Below are 24,287 nucleotides of genomic sequence, written 5' to 3' on the forward strand. Positions count from 1 at the left end.
TAAAAAGTGAGGTTTTTACGCCACTTTATAGATCACAAGTCATATAATTATATATATATATATAAAAAAAAAAAATAACGTTTTTATAGATAACAGTTTTAATTGGTACCTATTAACCCCTTAACAACCAACGCCCTACTCTGTGGCCCTCTCTGCATCGGTCATCGATGGTAATGATCGTTGGTGGGTGGGAGCCGATGCAGGGAGGCGGGTGGGTGGCCATCGATGGGGGGGTGCGTCAAGAGGGGGACGGGATTGCGTGCCGGGCCAGGTGGGAATGCTACACTATGGCACAATTTGTTAGCTAAGGTGGGAGAGAGGAGGGGGCAATTTTTATCTTAAGGATCTGGGAGGGCAGCTACACTACAGAAAAATATTTTAAAATATTGTATTTAAAAAAAAAAAAAAAAAAAAAGATATTAAAAAAAAAACCATATTTTATGGCAAAGTGGGTACTGGCAAACAGCTGCCAGTACCCAAGATGGCGCACAATAAGGTATAGGGGGAGGGTTAGTGAGCTGTTTGGGGGGGGGGATACTACGCAGAAGAATATGTTTAAAAAACAAAACAAAACAAAAAAAAAAACAACCTTTTATTTTAGTAATGGCAGACTTACATAATTGCACAAGCTGTTTGTAAATAATTTCAGTGAGAAACCTAAAGTTTGTGAAAAAGTGAACTTTTTTTATTTTTATTTGATCGCATTTGGCAGTGAAATGGTGGCATGAAATATACCAAAATTGGCCTAGATCAATACTTTGGGTTGTCTACTACATTAAAGCTAAAATTAACCCTACAAGCTCCCTAATTAACCCCTTCACTGCTGGGCATTATACACGTGTGGTGCACGGAAGCATTTAGCAGCCTTCTAATTACCAAAAAGCAAAGCCAAAGCCATATATGTCTGCTATTTCTGAACAAAGGGGATCCCAGAGAAGCTTTTACAACCATTTGTGCCATAATTGCACAAGCTGTTTGTAAATAATTTCAGTGAGAAACCTAAAATTGTGAAAAAGGTAACGTTTATTTTTTTTATTTGATTGCATTTGGCAGTGAAATGGTGGCATGCAATATACCAAAATGGACCTAGACCAATACTTTAGGGTGTCTTCGAAAAAAAAACAAAAAAACATTGGGTATTTCTAAACTCAGGACAAAATTTAGAAACTATTTAGTACGGTTGTTTTTTGGTGGTTGTAGATGTATAACCGATTTTGGGGGGTCAAAGTTAGAAAAAGTGTTTTTTTCCCATTTTTTTCCATCATATTTTATTTAAAAAAAAAGTATAGTAAATAATAAGATATGATGAAAATAATGTTATATTTAGAAAGTCCATTTAATGGCGAGAAAAACGGTATATAATAATATGTGTGGGTACAGTAAATGAGTAAGAGGACAATTACAACTAAACACAAACACCGCAGGAATATTAAAATAGCCCTGGTCCCAAACGGTCAGAAAATGGAAAAGTGCTGTGGTCCTTAAGGGGTTAAGGGCTAGATTATGAGTGGAGCTCAATATGGCGCTTACACGATCGCTATATTTGCACTCCACTCTAATACCAGCACACAAGTTTGCATTTCCCGGAAGCCTTGCGCTTCCATAGGCTCCAATGAGAGTCTTCTTTTCATACCAGACACAGCAAACAACCTAGCGCAGCGCAGGGGGCAAATCGCACAGTGTTGGGCAGCAATATATATATATGTATATGAATATATACATATATATGTGTTTATATGTAGGAATCAAAAGCGGAGATATGCGCTCAATGAGCTTGAGGGATAATCCAAGTAGAGTGAGCCCAGGCAGGTGGTTAGTTAAAAACCAAGATTTATTGAAGCATACATTAAAAGTCAAAATAAGGACCAAGTACAAAAAGTCCTGATAAAAAGCCAGCAGTGACTCAGAACAGTCAGGTTAGTGAACTGATCAAGCAGTGAACAAGTGCGCATGCGCACTAAAGAACAGTCAGGTTAGTGAACTGATCCTCCTGCAGACATGTTTCGTGCGCATGCGCACTTGTTCACTGCTTGATCAGTTCACTAACCTGACTGTTCTGAGTCACTGCTGGCTTTTTATCAGGACTTTTTGTACTTGGTCCTTATTTTGACTTTTAATGTATGCTTCAATAAATCTTGGTTTTTAACTAACCACCTGCCTGGGCTCACTCTACTTGGATTATCCCTCAAGCTCATTGAGCGCATATCTCCGCTTTTGATTCCTACTTGTGTTGTGTGCGTGTGTGGCAGACACGCTTGGAGCTGCAGCCAATCAGAGGATCCGTTAAGGGGGTGTGTCCCCCGCCCACTCTCCATTGTGCCGGGTACGTGTTACAGAGAAGACGCTCAGGGAGAGCGCAACCTTCAGCGAAACTTACTTGAATCTATGTGTTTATATGTGTATATACACATTAACACATAAATATATGTATACAAGCATAAACTTATTTATATTTAAAGTGAAAACACAGTCCCCCATTGACCTCAATGTAAAGGCCCTTTAGGTGCCGTTTTTTTTTCCCTAACACCCCACATCCCCTCACTTTAACCTTTAATAACTGCTTTTTGCTGTTTTTTAAAAAACAAAAATGCACATCTTTATTTTACATTTAAATGCACATTACTGTTTATTTTGGTGGGCAATTGGGGCATAGTCTTACTTTTAATTAGAGGTCTGTCCCCTGGTTAATTGCGCTAAGCTTGCAGGAGCATTAACCAGCCACTTGTAATGGCTTGTTATTTAATGTGCGCCCGTAAACAGGCAAATGTGCCACTTTACAGGCTCTCCACTCATAATCTGGCCCTAAATGTTTTCTGATGCTTACCTGTAATTTGTCCACCAAAATGCTTTCTGCTCCAAACCTACAAATTCCCTCATTATGCAGGGGCCTATAACGATGTTCTACCTAGGTAGAAACATCATGGCCACCCGTATGTGCATTAGAATGTGAGTCTGGTTAACACATGCGCATATTCAATTCCCTCTTTCCTACAGCGCGTCACTTAACAAGCGCCAGATGCAGTGCTGACAAGTGGAAGGTGACGTCGACATCGGAAGGGAGTGGCCCACCAGAACGAACATATGGAGCCAGCGAAGGAGCAGCAATACTGATTTTGGTAAGTAACCAAACTTCCCCTAGACGCATTAGAATGGTGTGATATTATAAATATAAGAATTCCAACCCCTAGAGTAACGCGCACATTATTTGATAGGTTATTAAAAATGGCGACAGGCTCAGTTTGGTTTAAGCGTGCATGCCATTACTTTTTAATGCGATAATTAACAACAGAGAACATTATGAATATTTAAATTATATGAAGCATACTGCTGCGTGATTAGAAGATGAAAAATAATGCATTATTCTCAAGTTTAGTCTTCTTTTATGGGCGGTTGGAGTGCTTTATTCGAAATTTAAAAGATATATATTTAGAAGTTTTGTTTATTGAAAAAGTAAGTCCATTTAAAACTATTGATGTATCTAATACTTCAGCTTTTATTCACACAGGTTAACAAAAAATTCTAACCCTTAAAAGGTAAATAGACCCGAGTCTACATCACCAGCAGTCGCAAATGGAAGAAACATTCCTCAGTAAACACAACTGTGACATTTAGTAATGCAAGTTAGCTAGAAATGAGTTACTTTACTAGCTACAAATACAGCCTCATTGTAACCAGTGTATTTTCAAAATCCATTCTAAATTATATCATAAAAACCTCACTATAACCTATTTACCTTACACTATATTACCCAAAACAGTATAATGTAATTTTATGTAGATATAGTACTGGTGACTTAAGCTATAAAGGCAATATCCCAAAAACAGAAGACACGTCACACATGTGCACTTACCTTCACTGTTGCTGTAATGCATTTCCTGCTCCTCAGCTTCAAGCAGACATGTCATACTCAGATCTTCTGTCTGATCATCTACATCAGCATTAATATCACCTGTCAGATTTAGGATTTTATTTTCATTAAAGATGTTCAAATGATAAATTGCTACTTAAAGAGACAGTCTACTCCAGAAAAACAGTCAAATGCATTCAGATAAGTGGTGGCCTTCAAGGGCCTAGAAATTAACATATGAGCCTAACTAGGTTTAGCTTTTAACTAAGAATACCATTAGAACAAAGAAAATTTGATGGTAAAAGTAAATTGGAAAGTTGTTCAGAATTAAAATTTCACGATTCAGATAGGGCATGTAATTTTAAATAGACTGTCCCTTTAAAGGGATAGAAAGGTCAGCATTTAAATGTACATGGGTTCATGTTAATGTAAAATAGAAGCATTTTTGCAATATACTTCCATTAGCAAAAATGTGGCTAGTAAAAGTTATTGCTGTTTTTCCTGCAGCATACGCACATATCCTGTGAGGGCCTGTACACCACACCAGAGAGTTGGTGATGGCTTGTATGACACAAATTATGGGCCAGATTACAAGTGGAGCACTATTTAAAGCTCCCGCTCAAGCGTTAACTGCGCTAGAAGCAAGATATTTCCATGCGTTGGACTGTGCACGTATTATGAGTTGAAAGTAAACCGTTTTCACTCGCGCCCTAACCAGACGAGTGAAAAAAGCCAAACTTAGAATATTGCGCACACAACTGCATATCCGATTGCATATTCTCAAGTGTGCTAACCCGACATGAAAATGTGAATGTTTTACATTCCAATGCTTTTCACATAGCAGAATATGTATAAACTATTTTACTGTTCCATTTTTTACATGAAGCAGAGGGTGAGAGAGAAGGGAAGAGAGGGCATGTGTGTGTACCATTTACATGAAGCAGAGGGTGAGAGAGAAGGGAAGAGAGGGCATGTGTGTGTACCATTTACATGAAGCAGAGGGTGAGAGAGAGAGAAGGGAAGAGAGGGCGTGTGTGTGTGTATCATTTACATGAAGCAGAGGGTGAGAGAGAAGGGAAGAGGGGGCATCTGTGTGTGTATCATTTACATGAAGCAGAGGGTGAGAGAGAAGGGAAGAGAGGGCATGTGTGTGTATCATTTACATGAAGCAGAGGGTGAGAGAGAAGGGAAGAGAGGGCATGTGTGTGTACCATTTACATGAAGCAGAGGGTGAGAGAGAGAGAAGGGAAGAGAGGGCGTGTGTGTGTGTATCATTTACATGAAGCAGAGGGTGAGAGAGAAGGGAAGAGGGGGCATCTGTGTGTGTATCATTTACATGAAGCAGAGGGTGAGAGAGAAGGGAAGAGAGGGCATGTGTGTGTATCATTTACATGAAGCAGAGGGTGAGAGAGAAGGGAAGAGAGGGCATGTGTGTGTACCATTTACATGAAGCAGAGGGTGAGAGAGAAGGGAAGAGAGGGCATGTGTGTGTACCATTTACATGAAGCAGAGGGTGAGAGAGAAGGGAAGAGAGGGCATGTGTGTGTGCCATTTACATGAAGCAGAGGGTGAGAGAGAAGGGAAGAGAGGGCATGTGTGTGTACCATTTACATGAAGCAGAGGGTGAGAGAAGGGAAGAGAGGGCATGTGTGTGTATCATTTACATGAAGCAGAGGGTGAGAGAGAAGGGAAGAGAGGGCATGTGTGTGTATTATTTACATGAAGCAGAGGGTGAGAGAGAAGGGAAGAGGGGGCATGTGTATCATTTACATGAAGCAGAGGGTGAGAGAGAAGGGAAGAGAGGGCATGTGTGTGTGTACCATTTACATGAAGCAGAGGGTGAGAGAGAAGGGAAGAGGGTGCATGTGTGTGTGTATCATTTACATGAAGCAGAGGGTGAGAGAGAAGGGAAGAGAGGGCATGTGTGTGTATTATTTACATGAAGCAGAGGGTGAGAGAGAAGGGAAGAGGGGGCATGTGTATCATTTACATGAAGCAGAGGGTGAGAGAGAAGGGAAGAGAGGGCATGTGTGTGTGTGTGTATCATTTACATGAAGCAGAGGGTGAGAGAGAAGGGAAGAGAGGGCATGTGTGTGTGTATCATTTACATGAAGCAGAGGGTGAGAGAGAAGGGAAGAGAGGGCGTGTGTGTGTGTGTGTATCATTTACATGAAGCAGAGGCTGAGAGAGAGAAGGGAAGAGAGGGCATGAGTGTGTGTATCATTTACATGAAGCAGAGGGTGAGAGAGAAGGGAAGAGAGGGCATGTGTGTGTGTATCATTTACATGAAGCAGAGGGTGAGAGAGAAGGGAAGAGAGGGCATGTGTGTGTGTATTATTTACATGAAGCAGAGGGTGAGAGAGAAGGGAAGAGAGGGCATGTGTGTATACCATTTACATGAAGCAGAGGGTGAGAGAGAAGGGAAGAGAGGGCATGTGTGTATATCATTTACATGAAGCAGAGGGTGAGAGAGAAGGGAAGAGAGGGCATGTGTGTATACCATTTACATGAAGCAGAGGGTGAGAGAGAAGGGAAGAGAGGGCGTGTGTGTGTGAGTGAGTGAGTGAGTGAGAGAGTGTGTGTGTGTGTATCATTTACATGAAGCAGAGGGTGAGAGGGAAGGGAAGAGAGGGCAGGTGTGTGCATCATTTACATGAAGCAGAGGGTGAGAGAGAAGGGAAGAGAGGGCATGTGTGTGTGTACCATTTACATGAAGCAGAGGGTGAGAGAGAAGGGAAGAGAGGGCGTGTGTGTGTGTGTATCATTTACATGAAGCAGAGGGTGAGAGAGAAGGGAAGAGAGGGCGTATGTGTGTGTGTGTGTGTGTGTGTGTGTATCATTTACATGAAGCAGAGGGTGAGAGAGAAGGGAAGAGAGGGCATGTGTGTGTATCATTTACATGAAGCAGAGGGTGAGAGAGAAGGGAAGAGAGGGCATGTGTGTGTGTATCATTTACATGAAGCAGAGGGTTAGAGAGAAGGGAAGAGAGGGCGTGTGTGTGTATCATTTACATGAAGCAGAGGGTGAGAGAGAAGGGAAGAGAGGGCGTGTGTGTGTATCATTTACATGAAGCAGAGGGTGAGAGGGAAGGGAAGAGAGGGCGTGTGTGTGTGTGTGTGTATCATTTACATGAAGCAGAGGGTGAGAGAGAAGGGAAGAGAGGGCATGTGTGTGTATCATTTACATGAAGCAGAGGGTGAGAGAGAAGGAAGAGAGGGCGTGTGTGTGTGTGTATCATTTACATGAAGCAGAGGGTGAGAGAGAAGGGAAGAGAGGGCATGTGTATCATTTACATGAAGCAGAGGGTGAGAGAGAAGGAAGAGAGGGCATGTGTGTGTATCATTTACATGAAGCAGAGGGTGAGAGAAAAGGGAAGAGAGGGCGTGTGTGTGTGTGTGTGTATCATTTACATGAAGCAGAGGGTGAGAGAGAAGGGAAGAGAGGGCATGTGTGTATACCATTTACATGAAGCAGAGGGTGAGAGAGAAGGGAAGAGAGGGCATGTGTGTATACCATTTACATGAAGCAGAGGGTGAGAGAGAAGGGAAGAGAGGGCATGTGTGTGTGTATCATTTACATAAAGCAGAGGGTGAGAGAAAAGGGAAGAGAGGGCGTGTGTGTGTGTGTATCATTTACATGAAGCAGAGGGTGAGAGAGAAGGGAAGAGAGGGCATGTGTGTATACCATTTACATGAAGCAGAGGGTGAGAGAGAAGGGAAGAGAGGGCATGTGTGTATACCATTTACATGAAGCAGAGGGTGAGAGAGAAGGGAAGAGAGGGCATGTGTGTGTGTGTGTATCATTTACATGAAGCAGTGGGTGAGGAGAGAAGGGAAGAGAGGGCATGTGTGTGTATCATTTACATGAAGCAGAGGGTGAGAGAGAAGGGAAGAGGGGGCATGTGTGTATACCATTTACATGAAGCAGAGGGTGAGAGAGAAGGGAAGAGAGGGCATGTGTGTGTATCATTTACATGAAGCAGAGGGTGAGAGAGAAGGGAAGAGAGGGCATGTGTGTGTATCATTTACATGAAGCAGAGTGTGAGAGAGAAGGGAAGAGAGGGCATGTGTGTGTGTGTATCATTTACATGAAGCAGAGGGTGAGAGAGAAGGGAAGAGAGGGCATGTGTGTATACCATTTACATGAAGCAGAGGGTGAGAGAGAAGGGAAGAGAGGGTGTGTGTGTGTATCATTTACATGAAGCAGAGGGTGAGAGAGAAGGAAGAGAGGGCGTGTGTGTGTATCATTTACATGAAGCAGTGGGTGAGGAGAGAAGGGAAGAGAGGGCATGTGTGTGTATCATTTACATGAAGCAGAGGGTGAGAGAGAAGGGAAGAGAGGGCATGTGTGTGTGTACCATTTACATGAAGCAGAGGGTGAGAGAGAAGGGAAGAGAGGGCATGTGTGTGTGTATCATTTACATGAAGCAGAGGGTGAGAGAGAAGGGAAGAGAGGGCATGTGTGTATACCATTTACATGAAGCAGAGGGTGAGAGAGAAGGGAAGAGAGGGCATGTGTGTATACCATTTACATGAAGCAGAGGGTGAGAGAGAGAAGGGAAGAGAGGGCATGTGTGTGTGTATCATTTACATGAAGCAGAGGGTGAGAGAGAAGGGAAGAGAGGGCATGTGTGTGTGTATCATTTACATGAAGCAGAGGGTGAGAGAGAAGGGAAGAGAGGGCGTGTGTGTGTGAGTGAGTGAGTGAGTGAGTGAGTGAGAGAGTGTGTGTGTGTGTGTGTGTGTATCATTTACATGAAGCAGAGGGTGAGAGGGAAGGGAAGAGAGGGCATGAGTGTGTATAATTTACATGAAGCAGAGGGTGAGAGAGAAGGGAAGAGAGGGCATGTGTGTGTGTGTGTGTACCATTTACATGAAGCAGAGGGTGAGAGAGAAGGGAAGAGAGGGCATGTGTGTGTGTGTGTGTGTATCATTTACATGAAGCAGAGGGTGAGAGAGAAGGGAAGAGAGGGCGTGTGTGTGTGTGTGTGTGTATCATTTACATGAAGCAGAGGGTGAGAGAGAAGGGAAGAGAGGGCGTGTGTGTGTGTGTATCATTTACATGAAGCAGAGGGTGAGAGGGAAGGGAAGAGAGGGCGCGTGTGTGTGTGTGTATCATTTACATGAAGCAGAGGGTGAGAGAGAAGGAAGAGAGGGCGTGTGTGTGTGTGTATCATTTACATGAAGCAGAGGGTGAGAGAGAAGGGAAGAGAGGGCATGTGTATCATTTACATGAAGCAGAGGGTGAGAGAGAAGGAAGAGAGGGCATGTGTGTGTATCATTTACATAAAGCAGAGGGTGAGAGAAAAGGGAAGAGAGGGCGTGTGTGTGTGTATCATTTACATGAAGCAGAGGGTGAGAGAGAAGGGAAGAGAGGGCATGTGTGTGTATCATTTACATGAAGCAGAGGGTGAGAGAAGGAAGAGAGGGCGTGTGTGTGTGTGTATCATTTACATGAAGCAGAGGGTGAGAGGGAAGGGAAGAGAGGGCATGAGTGTGTATCATTTACATGAAGCAGAGGGTGAGAGAGAAGGAAGAGAGGGCGTGTGTGTGCATCATTTACATGAAGCAGAGGGTGAGAGAGAAGGGAAGAGAGGGCATGTGTGTGTACCATTTACATGAAGCAGAGGGTGAGAGAGAAGGGAAGAGAGGGCATGTGTGTGTACCATTTACATGAAGCAGAGGGTGAGAGAGAAGGGAAGAGAGGGCATGTGTGTGTGTGTACTATTTACATGAAGCAGAGGGTGAGAGAGAAGAGAAGAGAGGGCATGTGTGTGCCATTTACATGAAGCAGAGGGTGTGAGAGAAGGGAAGAGAGGGCATGTGTGTGCCATTTACATGAAGCAGAGGGTGAGAGAGAAGAGAAGAGAGGGCATGTGTGTGTGTGTGTATCATTTACATGAAGCAGAGGATGAGAGAGAAGGGAAGAGAGGGCATGTGTGTGCCATTTACATGAAGCAGAGGGTGAGAGAGAAGAGAGGGCATGTGTGTGTATCATTTACATGAAGCAGAGGGTGAGAGAGAAGGGAAGAGAGGGCATGTGTGTGTGTGTGTCATTTACATGAAGCAGAGGGTGAGAGAGAAGGGAAGAGAGGGCATGTGTGTGTATCATTTACATGAAGCAGAGGGTGAGAGAGAAGGGAAGAGAGGGCATGTGTGTGTGTGTGTCATTTACATGAAGCAGAGGGTGAGAGAGAAGGGAAGAGGGGGCATGTGTGTGTGTATCATTTACATGAAGCAGAGGGTGAGAGAGAAGGGAAGAGAGGGCATGTGTGTGTGTATCATTTACATGAAGCAGAGGGTGAGAGAGAAGGGAAGAGAGGGCATGTGTGTGTATCATTTACATGAAGCAGAGGGTGAGAGAGAAGGGAAGAGAGGGCATGTGTGTGCCATTTACATGAAGCAGAGGGTGAGAGAGAAGAGAAGAGAGGGCATGTGTGTGTATCATTTACATGAAGCAGAGCGTGAGAGAGAAGGGAAGAGAGGGCATGTGTGTGCCATTTACATGAAGCAGAGGGTGAGAGAGAAGAGAAGAGAGGGCATGTGTGTGTATCATTTACATGAAGCAGAGGGTGAGAGAGAAGGGAAGAGAGGGGCATGTGTGTGTGTACCATTTACATGAAGCAGAGGGTGAGAGAGAAGGGAAGAGAGGGCATGTGTGTGTATCATTTACATGAAGCAGAGGGTGAGAGAGAAGGGAAGAGAGGGCATGTGTGTGTATCGTTTACATGAAGCAGAGGGTGAGAGAGAAGGGAAGAGAGGGCATGTGTGTGTATCATTTACATGAAGCAGAGGATGAGAGAGAAGGGAAGAGAGGGCATGTGTGTGTATCATTTACATGAAGCAGAGGGTGAGAGAGAAGGGAAGAGAGGGGCATGTGTGTGTATCATTTACATGAAGCAGAGGATGAGAGAGAAGGGAAGAGAGGGCATGTGTGTGTGTACCATTTACATGAAGCAGAGGGTGAGAGAGAAGGGAAGAGAGGGCATGTGTGTGTATCATTTACATGAAGCAGAGGGTGAGAGAGAAGGAAGAGAGGGCATGTGTGTGTATCATTTACATGAAGCAGAGGGTGAGAGAGAAGGGAAGAGAGGGCGTGTGTGTATCATTTACATGAAGCAGAGGGTGAGAGAGAAGGGAAGAGAGGGCATGTGTGTGTGTACCATTTACATGAAGAAGAGGGTGAGAGAGAAGGGAAGAGAGGGTGTGTGTGTGTGTGTGTGTGTGTGTATCATTTACATGAAGCAGAGGGTGAGAGAGAAGGGAAGAGAGGGCATGTGTATCATTTACATGAAGCAGAGGGTGAGAGAGAAGGAAGAGAGGGCATGTGTGTGTATCATTTACATAAAGCAGAGGGTGAGAGAGAAGGGAAGAGAGGGCGTGTGTGTGTGTATCATTTACATGAAGCAGAGGGTGAGAGAGAAGGGAAGAGAGGGCATGTGTGTGTGTATCATTTACATGAAGCAGAGGGTGAGAGAAGGAAGAGAGGGCGTGTGTGTGTGTATCATTTACATGAAGCAGAGGGTGAGAGGGAAGGGAAGAGAGGGCATGTGTGTGTGTATTATTTACATGAAGCAGAGGGTGAGAGAAGGAAGAGGGGGCATGTGTGTGTGTATCATTTACATGAAGCAGAGGGTGAGAGAAGGAAGAGGGGGCATGTGTGTGTGTATCATTTACATGAAGCAGAGGGTGAGAGAGAAGGGAAGAGAGGCCATGTGTGTGTGTGTGTATTATTTACATGAAGCAGAGGGTGAGAGAGAAGGGAAGAGAGGGCATGTGTGTGTGTGTATCATTTACATGAAGCAGAGGGTGAGAGAGAAGGGAAGAGAGGGCATGTGTGTGCCATTTACATGAAGCAGAGGGTGAGAGAGAAGGGAAGAGAGGGCATGTGTGTGCCATTTACATGAAGCAGAGGGTGAGAGAGAAGGGAAGAGAGGGCATGTGTGTGCCATTTACATGAAGCAGAGGGTGAGAGAGAAGAGAGGGCATGTGTGTGTGTGTGTGTGTGTATCATTTACATGAAGCAGAGGGTGAGAGAGAAGGGAAGAGGGGGCATCTGTGTGAGTATCATTTACATGAAGCAGAGGATGAGAGAGAAGGGAAGAGAGGGCATGTGTGTGTGTGTATCATTTACATGAAGCAGAGGGTGAGAGAGAAGGGAAGAGAGGGCATGTGTGTGTATCATTTACATGAAGCAGAGGGTGAGAGAGAAGAGAAGAGAGGGCGTGTGTGTGTGTATCATTTTCATGAAGCAGAGGGTGAGAGAGAAGAGAAGAGAGGGCATGTGTGTGCCATTTACATGAAGCAGAGGGTGAGAGAGAAGGGAAGAGAGGGCATGTGTGTGCCATTTACATGAAGCAGAGGGTGAGAGAGAAGAGAGGGCATGTGTGTGTGTGTGTGTGTGTATCATTTACATGAAGCAGAGGGTGAGAGAGAAGGGAAGAGGGGGCATCTGTGTGAGTATCATTTACATGAAGCAGAGGATGAGAGAGAAGGGAAGAGAGGGCATGTGTGTGCCATTTACATGAAGCAGAGGGTGAGAGAGAAGAGAAGAGAGGGCATGTGTGTGTATCATTTACATGAAGCAGAGGGTGAGAGAGAAGGGAAGAGAGGGCATGTGTGTGTATCATTTACATGAAGCAGAGGGTGAGAGAGAAGGGAAGAGAGGGCATGTGTGTGCCATTTACATGAAGCAGAGGGTGAGAGAGAAGAGAAGAGAGGGCATGTGTGTGTATCATTTACATGAAGCAGAGCGTGAGAGAGAAGGGAAGAGAGGGCATGTGTGTGCCATTTACATGAAGCAGAGGGTGAGAGAGAAGAGAAGAGAGGGCATGTGTGTGTACTATTTACATGAAGCAGAGGGTGAGAGAGAAGGGAAGAGAGGGCATGTGTGTGTGTGTATCATTTACATGAAGCAGAGGGTGAGAGAGAAGGGAAGAGAGGGCATGTGTGTGTATATCATTTACATGAAGCAGAGGATGAGAGAGAAGGGAAGAGAGGGCGTGTGTGTGTATCATTTACATGAAGCAGAGGGTGAGAGAGAAGGGAAGAGAGGGGCATGTGTGTGTGTACCATTTACATGAAGCAGAGGGTGAGAGAGAAGGGAAGAGAGGGCATGTGTGTGTATCATTTACATGAAGCAGAGGGTGAGAGAGAAGGGAAGAGAGGGCATGTGTGTGTATCATTTACATGAAGCAGAGGATGAGAGAGAAGGGAAGAGAGGGCATGTGTGTGTGTGTATCATTTACATGAAGAAGAGGGTGAGAGAGAAGGGAAGAGAGGGTGTGTGTGTGTGTGTGTGTGTGTGTGTGTGTGTGTGTGTGTGTGTGTATATATCATTTACATGAAGCAGAGGATGAGAGAGAAGGGAAGAGAGGGCATGTGTGTGTGTATCATTTACATGAAGCAGAGGGTGAGAGAGAAGGGAAGAGAGGGCATGTGTGTGTATCATTTACATGAAGCAGAGGGTGAGAGAGAAGGGAAGAGAGGGTGTGTGTGTGTGTGTGTGTGTGTGTGTGTGTGTGTGTGTATCATTTACATGAAGCAGAGGGTGAGAGAAGGAAGAGGGGGCATGTGTGTGTGTATCATTTACATGAAGCAGAGGGTGAGAGAAGGAAGAGGGGGCATGTGTGTGTGTATCATTTACATGAAGCAGAGTGTGAGAGAGAAGGGAAGAGAGGGCATGTGTGTGTGTACCATTTACATGAAGCAGAGGGTGAGAGAGAAGGGAAGAGAGGGCATGTGTGTGTATCATTTACATGAAGCAGAGGGTGAGAGAGAAGGGAAGAGAGGGCATGTGTGTGTGTATCATTTACATGAAGCAGAGGGTGAGAGAGAAGGGAAGAGAGGGCATGTGTGTGTGTGTATCATTTACATGAAGCAGAGGGTGAGAGAGAAGAGAAGAGAGGGCGTGTGTGTGTGTGTATCATTTTCATGAAGCAGAGGGTGAGAGAGAAGAGAAGAGAGGGCATGTGTGTGCCATTTACATGAAGCAGAGGGTGAGAGAGAAGGGAAGAGAGGGCATGTGTGTGCCATTTACATGAAGCAGAGGGTGAGAGAGAAGAGAAGAGAGGGCATGTGTGAGTATCATTTACATGAAGCAGAGGATGAGAGAGAAGGGAAGAGAGGGCATGTGTGTGCCATTTACATGAAGCAGAGGGTGAGAGAGAAGAGAAGAGAGGGCATGTGTGTGTATCATTTACATGAAGCAGAGGGTGAGAGAGAAGGGAAGAGAGGACATGTGTGTGTGTACCATTTACATGAAGCAGAGGGTGAGAGAGAAGGGAAGAGAGGGCATGTGTGTGTATCATTTACATGAAGCAGAGGGTGAGAGAGAAGGGAAGAGAGGGCATGTGTGTGTATCATTTACATGAAGCAGAGGGTGAGAGAGAAGGGAAGAGAGGGCATGTGTGTGCCATTTACATGAAGCAGAGGGTGAGAGAGAAGAGAAGAGAGGGCATGTGTGTGTATCATTTACATGAAGCAGAGCGTGAGAGAGAAGGGAAGAGAGGGCATGTGTGTGCCATTTACATGAAGCAGAGGGAGAGAGAGAAGGGAAGAGAGGGCGTGTGTGTGTGTACTATTTACATGAAGCAGAGGGAGAGAGAGAAGGGAAGAGAGGGCGTGTGTGTGTGTATCATTTACATGAAGCAGAGGGTGAGAGAGAAGGGAAGAGAGGGCATGTGTGTGTATCATTTACATGAAGCAGAGGGTGAGAGAGAAGGGAAGAGAGGGCGTGTGTGTGTGTACTATTTACATGAAGCAGAGGGAGAGAGAGAAGGGAAGAGAGGGCGTGTGTGTGTGTATCATTTACATGAAGCAGAGGGTGAGAGAGAAGGGAAGAGAGGGCATGTGTGTGTATCATTTACATGAAGCAGAGGGTGAGAGGGAAGGGAAGAGAGGGCGTGTGTGTGTGTGTATCATTTACATGAAGCAGAGGGTGAGAGAGAAGGGAAGAGAGGGCATGTGTGTGTACCATTTACATGAAGCAGAGGGTGAGAGAGAAGGGAAGAGAGGGCATGTGTGTGTATCATTTACATGAAGCAGAGGGTGAGAGAGAAGGGAAGAGAGGGCATGTGTGTGTACCATTTACATGAAGCAGAGGGTGAGAGAAGGGAAGAGAGGGCATGTGTGTGTATCATTTACATGAAGCAGAGGGTGAGATAGAAGGGAAGAGAGGGCATGTGTGTGTGTATCATTTACATGAAGCAGAGGGGGAGAGGGAAGGGATGAGGGGGCGTGTGTGTGTGTATCATTTACATGAAGCAGAGGGGGAGAGGGAAGGGATGAGGGGGCATGTATGTGTACTATTTACATGATTAAAAAGTTCTGGTAAAAGAAAAGGTGCATTGTCGGGTGGGAAAGTCTTCTAATCTTTTACTGGGCTTAAAAAGACATTCTAGTGCAAACTATCTTGGTGCTTTGAGAATGGCACCATTTGCATGCCCATGGTGCCGATCTTGAAGCATATGAGGCCTCGTATTGGAGTGTATGATCAGTGCAAGTATGCCCAAAGACTGGCACCTTGTGTGTGCACCCCTGTGTTGATATCTCGTAAATAAAATAAAGACTAATCCCTTTAACAGAGAATATATTACAAAAGTGACTTTTAAACTATCCACAAACTACTAAGATACAGGTAATTTAGAGATAATTTACTACACTCATGAGTACTTTTTAACATCACAACTCAATTGGTTCCACCTTACATGTTCTCCAATGAGTATGTTTTTACTTTTCCTAAATAGTAGTAAAAATATATTTAAAAACATAAAATTTTTTATCATTTTAATTTGTCTATCTTCAAGTTTTAGTAACAAAATTTAAACCCTTATTAAATAATTCAATAATTTCAGAAGCTGAGTTTTCAGATTGTAAAAAGTACAAACAGTGATTTCAACCATAGATCTCTCACATGCAGGGACATCTGATCGGGTCTCAACTGGCTGAATATTCTGTACAATTTCTCCTTGTGCTCCTGTGTCTAGATTTTCATCACTGTGACCTGCTGGTTCTAAAAATAATTAAATTTATTTTGTTAAATGGATACGAAACAGTTTTTGTTGCTTCTAATAAAAATCTTAAAATAAATAGATGGTAATGTGCTGAATAAACCTTAACCACTAACTAAGCTGTAATTGTTGTCCAACACTACCAATGAGCATCAAAGCCTAGGGGGCCGATTTAACATTGGTCTGTCCGACATGATCTGCTCAGCGGATTATGTCCGAAACACATTGATGAATGCCGACAGCACACTCTGCATTTATCATTGCACAAGCAGTTCTTGTGAACTGCTTGTGCAATGCCACCCCCTGCAGATTCCCGGCCAATCGGCAGCTAGCAGGGGGTGTCAATCAGCCCGATCATATAGGATGGGGCAGATTAATGTCCGCAGCCTCAGAGCAGGCGCACCGCTGCTTCATAACTGCAGTTTCCGGTGAGCCTGAAGGCTCGTGCGGAAACAGGGGCATCAAGCTCCATTCAGTGCTTGATAATTCGGCCCCAATGAATTAACTATGATTTTCTTTTTTTAACCTCTTCATACTATGCACCACCATCTTGGAGCTCAGATTTTCTCACAACCTGTGACACAAGCCGTGCACACTAAAAGATCAGGGATATTAACCACTTTGTGACAGCTGTATAATTTGCTTGGAGTTCATGTGCATGATACATCATGTGAGCTTTATATTTTTGCACTTTTTATACAGTAAAGTTACACAAAACATTTGCAAAATAACTGAACACTAACTAATATAGAGCAAAGTGACCAATGCAAAAATGTACAGCTCCTGCTCTGTATCATGCACACTAGCCCGAAGCACATTATACAGTTGTCAATAGACATCCTCATTGATATGTAAATGGACACTGCTTCTGTCACAGGCCATGAGAATACCTGCGCTCCAAGATGGCGGCGCCCAGTATGAAGAGGCGGAGTTTCAGCATCTGGCACCTTTAAGCTATTAAAACAGGAGGACTGATTTGAAAAGAGCTGTAGGAACAGGATGAAGTGCAATAACACAGTGAGTAGATACTATTCTTTTGTAGTTATGCTCAGCAGTTTAATACCCATGTAATTGTCCACTCTCTAGTTAAGCCCATCCATACATAATATACACTGTTTATTAAAAAACAAACAGGTCTTTCTACTGATAGCCTATATGGGTAAATAAAATAACAATAAATAGGAATTGAGTACTGAAAAATGGTTTTCTTTATAACAATTTCTACAAAACTACTGTAGCTAAAAAAAAAAACACCTCAAAATAAATTCAGTATGTTGTCCTGATTTTAGCAATACCCCATATGTTTATGTTTCCAAGTAATTTATAGCAAATATAGGCCAAATACAACAAAGATGGAATTATTGGCATAATGCTAAAAGTTGCTATGCTTGGACTGTAAGCTTAATAACAGTCACCCATTTCAAAACTGTTACACAAAATTATATATTTGTAGAATTTAGACACCCCAGGGTATTTATCTAGAGGTATTTTGACACGTTAAAACCTTTTATTGCCCAAGGCAGAAAATAAAATGTAGGGGGTTTAAAACACAAAATAAAATATAAAAAAATACACTTTATTAAAATAAAATTAAAAAAAAAAAAACACACATAAAAACCACATTATTAAAATTAATGTTATACTACACTGGGACAGAAAGGGAGTGGCTTGTCATTTTTGACAAGTGATCACTGTGACAGTAACCACATAACCATAGGCCACTTTTTTGTGCATCACTGGACTGCCTCACACCTGACAGACAGATAGCTCAGCATGCTAAGGCACTGTGGCTGAGCTCTGTAGCAACCCAAGGGTTGCAGGTTCGATCCGCGGCGAGGTCCACTCAGCCTTTCATCCATCCGAGGTCGATAAAATGAGCAGTGCCTTGTGACCCGACGGGTGATTAGCTGCGCTTTACAAGTACCCAGTACATACATTGATTGGCCACTGGGTATGGCGCTAGCCCTTAAAGGGATATGAAACCCAAATTTTTTCTTTCATCATTCATATAGAGAATACAATTTTAAACAACTTTCCAATTTGCTTCTATTAGTTAATTTGCTTACTTCTCTTGTTATCCTTTGCTAAAAGTTTTATCTAGGCAAGTTCAGGAGCTGCAGAGAACCTAGTTTCTAGCTGCTGATTGGTGGCTGCATATATAACAAGGGGGATTACAAACAAAAAGTAATACAACACATAGAAACACCCAGCACTCACCAGCTAGCTCACAGCTAAGATAAAATCACAACTGGAAAGGTTAGTTACCGCATCTGGCCAAATGGGAAAGCTCAGGCACCACGTCAAGGTCCTTTCCACTGCCTGAGTCCCTAACACAGCCACACTATCATGCGAGCTCACAAAGCCAAACAGACTGAGAACCAAGAAGGGGTGCACAGGTGGACTCAGGCAGTGGAAAGGACCTTGACGTGGTGCCTGAGCTTTCCCATTTGGCCAGATGCGGTAACTAACCTTTCCAGTTGTGATTTTATCTTAGCTGTGAGCTAGATGGTGAGTGCTGGGTGTTTCTATGTGTTGTATTACTTTTTATTTGTAATCTCCCTTGTTTCTTGCACCCATTCCGGACTGGGGTTAACTGCCTGTGGCTCTGGTGACATCACAGCTTTTTTGGAGTGCTATTTAGCACCCAGGGCTGGATGTTGCTGATTCACAGGATGTGTACCTGGTCCGGTCTTGGAGTGCAGTTCCTATATATATATATATATATATATATATATTCATTGGCTCACCCATTCAGTCAGTTAGAAACCATTAGTGCATTGGTGCTCCTTCAACAAAGCATACCAAGAGAATGAAACAAATTAGATAATAGAAGTAAATTAGGAAGTTGTTTAAAATTGTATTCTCTATCTGAATCACGAAAGAAAATTTTTGGGTTTCATGTCCCTTTAAGGGCTTAAAGGGACAGTCTACACCAGAATTATTGTTTTAAAAGATAGATAATCCCTTTATTACCCATTCCCCAGTTTTGCATAACCAATGCAGTTATATTAATATACTTTTAACCTCTGTGATTATCTTGTATCTAAGCCTCTGCAAACTGTCCCTTTAGTTCAGTTCTTTTGACAGACTTGCAGTTTAGCCAATCAGTGCCTGCTCCCAGATAATTTCACGTGCACAAGCACAGTGTTATCTATATGAAATACGTGTACTAACACCCTCTAGTGGTGAAAAACTGTTAAAATGCATTCTGAAAAGAGGTGGCCTTCAAGGTCTAAGAAATTAGCATATGAACCTCCTAGGTTAAGCTTTCAACTAAGAATACCAAGAGAACAAAGAACAATTGGTGATAAAAGTAAATTGGAAAATTGTTTAAAATTACATGCCCTATCTGAATCATGAAAGTTTATTTTGGCCTAGACTGTCCCTTTAACAACCAGTGCCATACACTTTTGTTTTTTTCTTTTTGTATTTTTGTTGGCTAGAAACAAATTCACTGTAAATTTACGCTCTGTCACGTCAGTAGTGTATGTGCATTTCCTGAGTTAGATATTGTATTACTACACAGCATTACCTGAGATCTCCATAGTCCTTAGTGCTTGGTGAGTCTCCATCATAATGTCCTTGTAAAGCTCCTTGTGTCCCTCTATATACTCCCACTCCTCCATAGAGAAATACACAGCAACATCATCACACTTTATAGGCACCTGAAACACATACAACTCATTCAGCACTGACACAGGGACTGGTTCTGCCAGTCACTTTACCTAAGAGCCAGGAAGGCCAAAGTGGTTCAGTTAATGAAATCACTGTGCCCTATCACTTGTATAATGTCACATTCCCCAGTAGTGCTCACCTCTCCCCTCAGCCAGTGATTGCTGCTGTGGGGGCGATAATGTTACCGAGAATATGCAGAGACACAGTCAGAAGGTAGGAAATACCCACAAAGCCAGATGGGTAAGTAAAGGGCATTACTGTTCTCTGATGCTGGTATAATAATGTTACATCCCTCAGAGACTGCTGCTGTCGGGATAATATTACTGAGGTTATGCACAGACAAAAACAGAAGGTAATGCCCACAGAGGCACGTGGATCAATAAGAGGCATTGCAGTACCCTTACACTTGTATAATTCCAAGTACTCGCCTCTCTGCTCAGTTCGTGAATGCTGCTGTGGGATGGTCTCTTCTTCACAATGGTGTATTCCTATAATATGTACAAAAAAAAAAAAAAAAAAAAAATCAAGCAAATCATCATCCTCTTACATCAGTGGATTATTTTGTAGAACCCTTACAGTTTGAAGATGCTAAAGGCTGATAACATGATGAACATCAAAGAATGAGGACTTTGACAGGTCATAATTTAACGCAGGATATACAATTTAATAGGGTGTGAATAGGGGGGTCATAGAGTTGAACCATTGGGTGATAGGAGGTCATTTGAGTATTGGGAGCCTTCAAGGGTAGCTCTTTGATATTAGAGCTTTTATTTTTGTAGTTGGGGGGGGGCATGCAGAGGGGCCATTAGGTTCTGGGGGGAGATTTTGCATTTGGGTGTCACATAGTAGGGCCTTTGAAGCTTGGGAGTTTTGTTTATGGTAAGAAGGGTCTTGGTATTATGAATATTTTTATATATTTTTTACAGTGGAACATTGTGCAGGGCTCTCTGGGTGCTAAGGGCATCTGTGTTGAGGGTTGTGCAGGTGGATGAGCTGAAAGTAGGGGAAAAAAGAAAATACTTAAGATAAAAGGCCTTTGTTTTAGCTAGTAAATATTGTCAGACTTTTTTTAAACTCTGACAAAAATATATGAATATAGTTTCTTTTAAATATATACAGCTGGAATATTTGTTTTATTTGTGTAGCTGATGTTAGGGTCAGTAAAATTGTTGGGGTGAGCAGAAATTAGGATTATTGAAATTTAGTAAAATGACCTGGGTGAGCTAAAGTTAGAGTTAGTGAGATGGTCTGGGTGAACTGAAGTTAGGGGTTAGTGAGATGGTCTGGGTAAAATGAAGTTAGGGTTAATGAGATGGTCTGGGTGAGATGAAGTTAGGGTTAATGAGATGGTCTGGGTGAGATGAAGTTAGGGTTAGTGAGATGATCTGGGTGAGCTGAAGTTAGGGTTTGAGAGATGATCTCGATGAGATGAAGTTAGGGTTAGTGAGATGGTCTAGGTGAGCTGAAGTTAGGGTAAGTGAGATGGTCTGGGTGAACTAAAGTTAAGGTTATTGATATGGGTCTGGGAGAGCTGAAGATCGGGTTAGTGAGATGGGTCTGGTGTATCAGAAGCAGCACAATAAATAGGACCAGTGTCACATGACATTCCCCAGCAGTTCTCACCTCTCCGGTCAGCAGGCAGATGATGCCCAGGGCCTGACTCAGGAACTGCTCTGCCATCTGCTTCCTGCATTTGTTCATCGTGTTCACTTGTCAGTGACTGAGTCAGATACTATAAATGTGACACCTTCGAAAAAAAAAAAAAAAGGAGAATGAGAAAAATCAGAGATGAGAAAGAATCAGAGCTCTTCCTATATTTATATTATGATAGAGGAATTATTCAGTGACATTAAACATGTATGTAGAGCAGATAATACATGAAATGGCAAAATGTAAATCTTTATAAAGCGTGTTTGTCAAATATCATACAGTGAAACATTTAATATTTAAGAGCCAGCTAAAATCATGAGATGGGTGACTGTATAGAGGAATATGCAGAAAATCAGCTGAGCCAGGAAGCAGATGGAAAATGAAAAATATAGTAGCTCCATGGTTCCCAGGTGTGTTAATCCCAGCCTTTGGCAACACTCCCAATCATCCTGTAGTTTATAAAATCATCCAAAAGGTGGAAGCTCTGTCCTGCTACCCCTCAGTTATTAATTCACTATTGATGCCCCACCCAGACTGTGCCCCTGAATCAGCCAATCCTGCCATGCACCACCCAGGCTGTGACCCTGAATCAGTCTGTTCTGCCCATGCACCGCCCAGACTATGCCCCTGAATCAGTCTGTTCTGCCCATGCACCGCCCAGACTATGCCCCTGAATCAGTCTGTTCTGCCCATGCACCACACAGACTGTGCCCCTGAATCAGTCTGTCCTGCCCATGCACCACCCAGACTGTGCCCCTGAATCAGCCTGTCCTGCCCATGCACCACCCAGACTGTGCCCCTGAATAATCCTGTCTTGCCCATGCACCACCCAGACTATGCCCCTGAATAATCCTGTCTTGCCCATGCACCACCCACACTATGCCCCTGAATCAGTCTATTCTGCCCATGAACCACCCAGACTGTGTCCCTGAATAAGCCTGTCTTGCCCATGCACCACCCAGACTGTGCCCCTAAATCAGCCTGTCCTGCCCATGCACCACCCAGACTGTGCCCCTGAATCAACTTATATTAAAAATATCCAAGAAGCGCCTAACTAGAGGCTAAGGAAAATGGGTCTTAATTAACTAAATGTAAAATAATCAGCTGGTGATAGTATTCCTATTCAATCAGTATTGAAACATATTTAATAACATACTTAAACAACTATAATTATAATTCAAAAACATGGATCCATGTGACATACAATAAAAATAATAACAATAAAATATGGTACAATAAATCGCAATATGGCAACAAAAAAATCTGTGGTATCACCAATCGATTGTGTGAATTGATTGGGATATGCCCCTAAATCAGCCTGTCCTGCCAATGCACCACCCAGACTGTGCCCCTAAATCAGCCTGTCCTGCCAATGCACCACCCAGACTGTGCCCCTAAATCAGCCTGTCCTGCCAATGCACCACCCAGACTGTGCCCCTAAATCAGCCTGTCTTGCCCATGCCCCACCCAGACTGTGCCCCTAAATCAGCCTGTACTGCCATGCACCACCCAGACTGTGCCCCTAAATCAGTCTGTTCTGCCCATGCACCACCCAGACTATGCCCATGCACCAACCAAACTATGCCCCTGAATCAGCCTGTTCTGCCCATGCACCACCCAGACTGTGCCCCTGAATAATCATGTCTTTCCCATGCACCACCCAGACTGTGCCCCTGAATAATCATGTCTTTCCCATGCACCACCCAGACTGTGCCCCTGAATAATCATGTCTTTCCCATGCACCACCCAGACTGTGCACCTGAATAATCATGTCTTTCCCATGCACCACCCAGACTATGCCCCTGAATCAGTCTATTCTGCCCATGCACCTCCCAGACTGTGCCCCTGAATAAGCCTGTCTTGCCCATGCACCACCCAGACTGTGCCCCTAAATCAGCCTGCCCTGCCCATGCACCACCCAGACTGTGCCCCTAAATCAGCCTGTCCAGCCCATGCACCACCCAGACTGTGCCCCTAAATCAGCCTGTCCTGCCCATGCACCACCCAGACTGTGCCCCTAAATCAGCCTGTCTTGCTCATGCCCCACCCAGACTGTGCCCCTAAATCAGCCTGTCTTGCTCATGCCCCACCCAGACTGTGCCCCTAAATCAGCCTGTCTTGCTCATGCCCCACCCAGACTATGCCCCTGAATCAGTCTGTCCTGCCATGCATCACCCAGACTGTGCCCCTAAATCAGTCTGTTCTGCCCATGCACCACCCTGACTATGCCCGTGAATCAGTCTGTTCTGCCCATGCACCACCCAGACTATGCCCCTGAATCAGTCTGTTCTGCCCATAAACTACACAACATGTGCCCCTGAATCAGCCTGTCCTGCTCATGCAACACCAAGACTTTACAAAGCCCCTTCCTCACCCTCTCAGTCCCATTCTCTCTCTCTCCCTCACAATGACCCCTCCCTCTCACACAGTCCACCTCCTCATCCTCTCAGTCCCCTCTCCCTCACATGGCCTCCTCCTTACTTAGTTCCCCAGTCCCACTTCACTCTATCAGCCCCTAGTTAACCCTCTAAGTCTTCTCTCACACACACAACTCCCACCTCCCCCAAATCCCTCACTCAATCCCTCACTCTCTCAACTCTTCTGTCATACACAGCTCCCTCCTAAAGCTTTCAGCCTCCCTTTCCCTCACATAGTGCCCTCCTCAACCTCTCTCCCTCACGTACAACCTCCTCCTCACCCTCTCAGCTCTTCTCTCCCTCACACAGCACCCTCTTCACTTTATCAGCCTCCCCCTCACACTCTGCCCCCTCTCCCTCACACGGTATGCCTCCCTCCTAAACATCTGTCTCCCTCTCCCACACAGTGCTCTACTTGATCTGTCTCCCTCTCCCACACAGTGCTCTCCTTGTCCTCTCTCCCTCTCCCACAGTTCTTTCTTACCCTCTCAGTCAGCCCCCTACTCCTGACAAGCGGCTCCCGTTAGCTATCACGCTGCCTCCTGTGTCACACACGGTCGCTAAATCACGTCAATCACTTGGTAGCAGCTAGATCCAACCCAGTTAAAAGACCGACGATGTCACAGCAGTCACGTGTCCTCTGTAATTTATACGGTCCTTTAGCTGAGTGGGATCTAGCTGCTACTCG

At 44.1% G+C, this 24,287-nt stretch overlaps 1 protein-coding gene across 1 annotated transcript in view; it reads right to left on the reverse strand.

Annotated features, from left to right (window-relative positions):
- The window catches only part of LOC128657988 (oocyte zinc finger protein XlCOF7.1-like), a 77,172-nt gene extending 52,931 nt beyond the window's left edge, over nucleotides 1–24,241 (reverse strand). The window contains exons 1-6 of the mRNA XM_053712427.1: nucleotides 24,084–24,241; nucleotides 21,156–21,279; nucleotides 19,961–20,020; nucleotides 19,390–19,522; nucleotides 15,761–15,859; nucleotides 3,851–3,949 (exon numbers count right to left, since the gene is read on the reverse strand). Of these exons, the coding sequence (XP_053568402.1) occupies nucleotides 3,851–3,949; nucleotides 15,761–15,859; nucleotides 19,390–19,522; nucleotides 19,961–20,020; nucleotides 21,156–21,233 (469 nt within the window). The 5' untranslated portion in view covers nucleotides 21,234–21,279; nucleotides 24,084–24,241. The remainder of the gene's footprint in view (nucleotides 1–3,850; nucleotides 3,950–15,760; nucleotides 15,860–19,389; nucleotides 19,523–19,960; nucleotides 20,021–21,155; nucleotides 21,280–24,083) is intronic.
- Between the last annotated feature and the right edge of the window lie 46 nt (nucleotides 24,242–24,287).

This window comes from Bombina bombina, chromosome 4 (assembly GCF_027579735.1).
Source record: "Bombina bombina isolate aBomBom1 chromosome 4, aBomBom1.pri, whole genome shotgun sequence".
In the NCBI taxonomy this organism is placed as follows: Eukaryota; Metazoa; Chordata; class Amphibia; order Anura; family Bombinatoridae; genus Bombina; species Bombina bombina.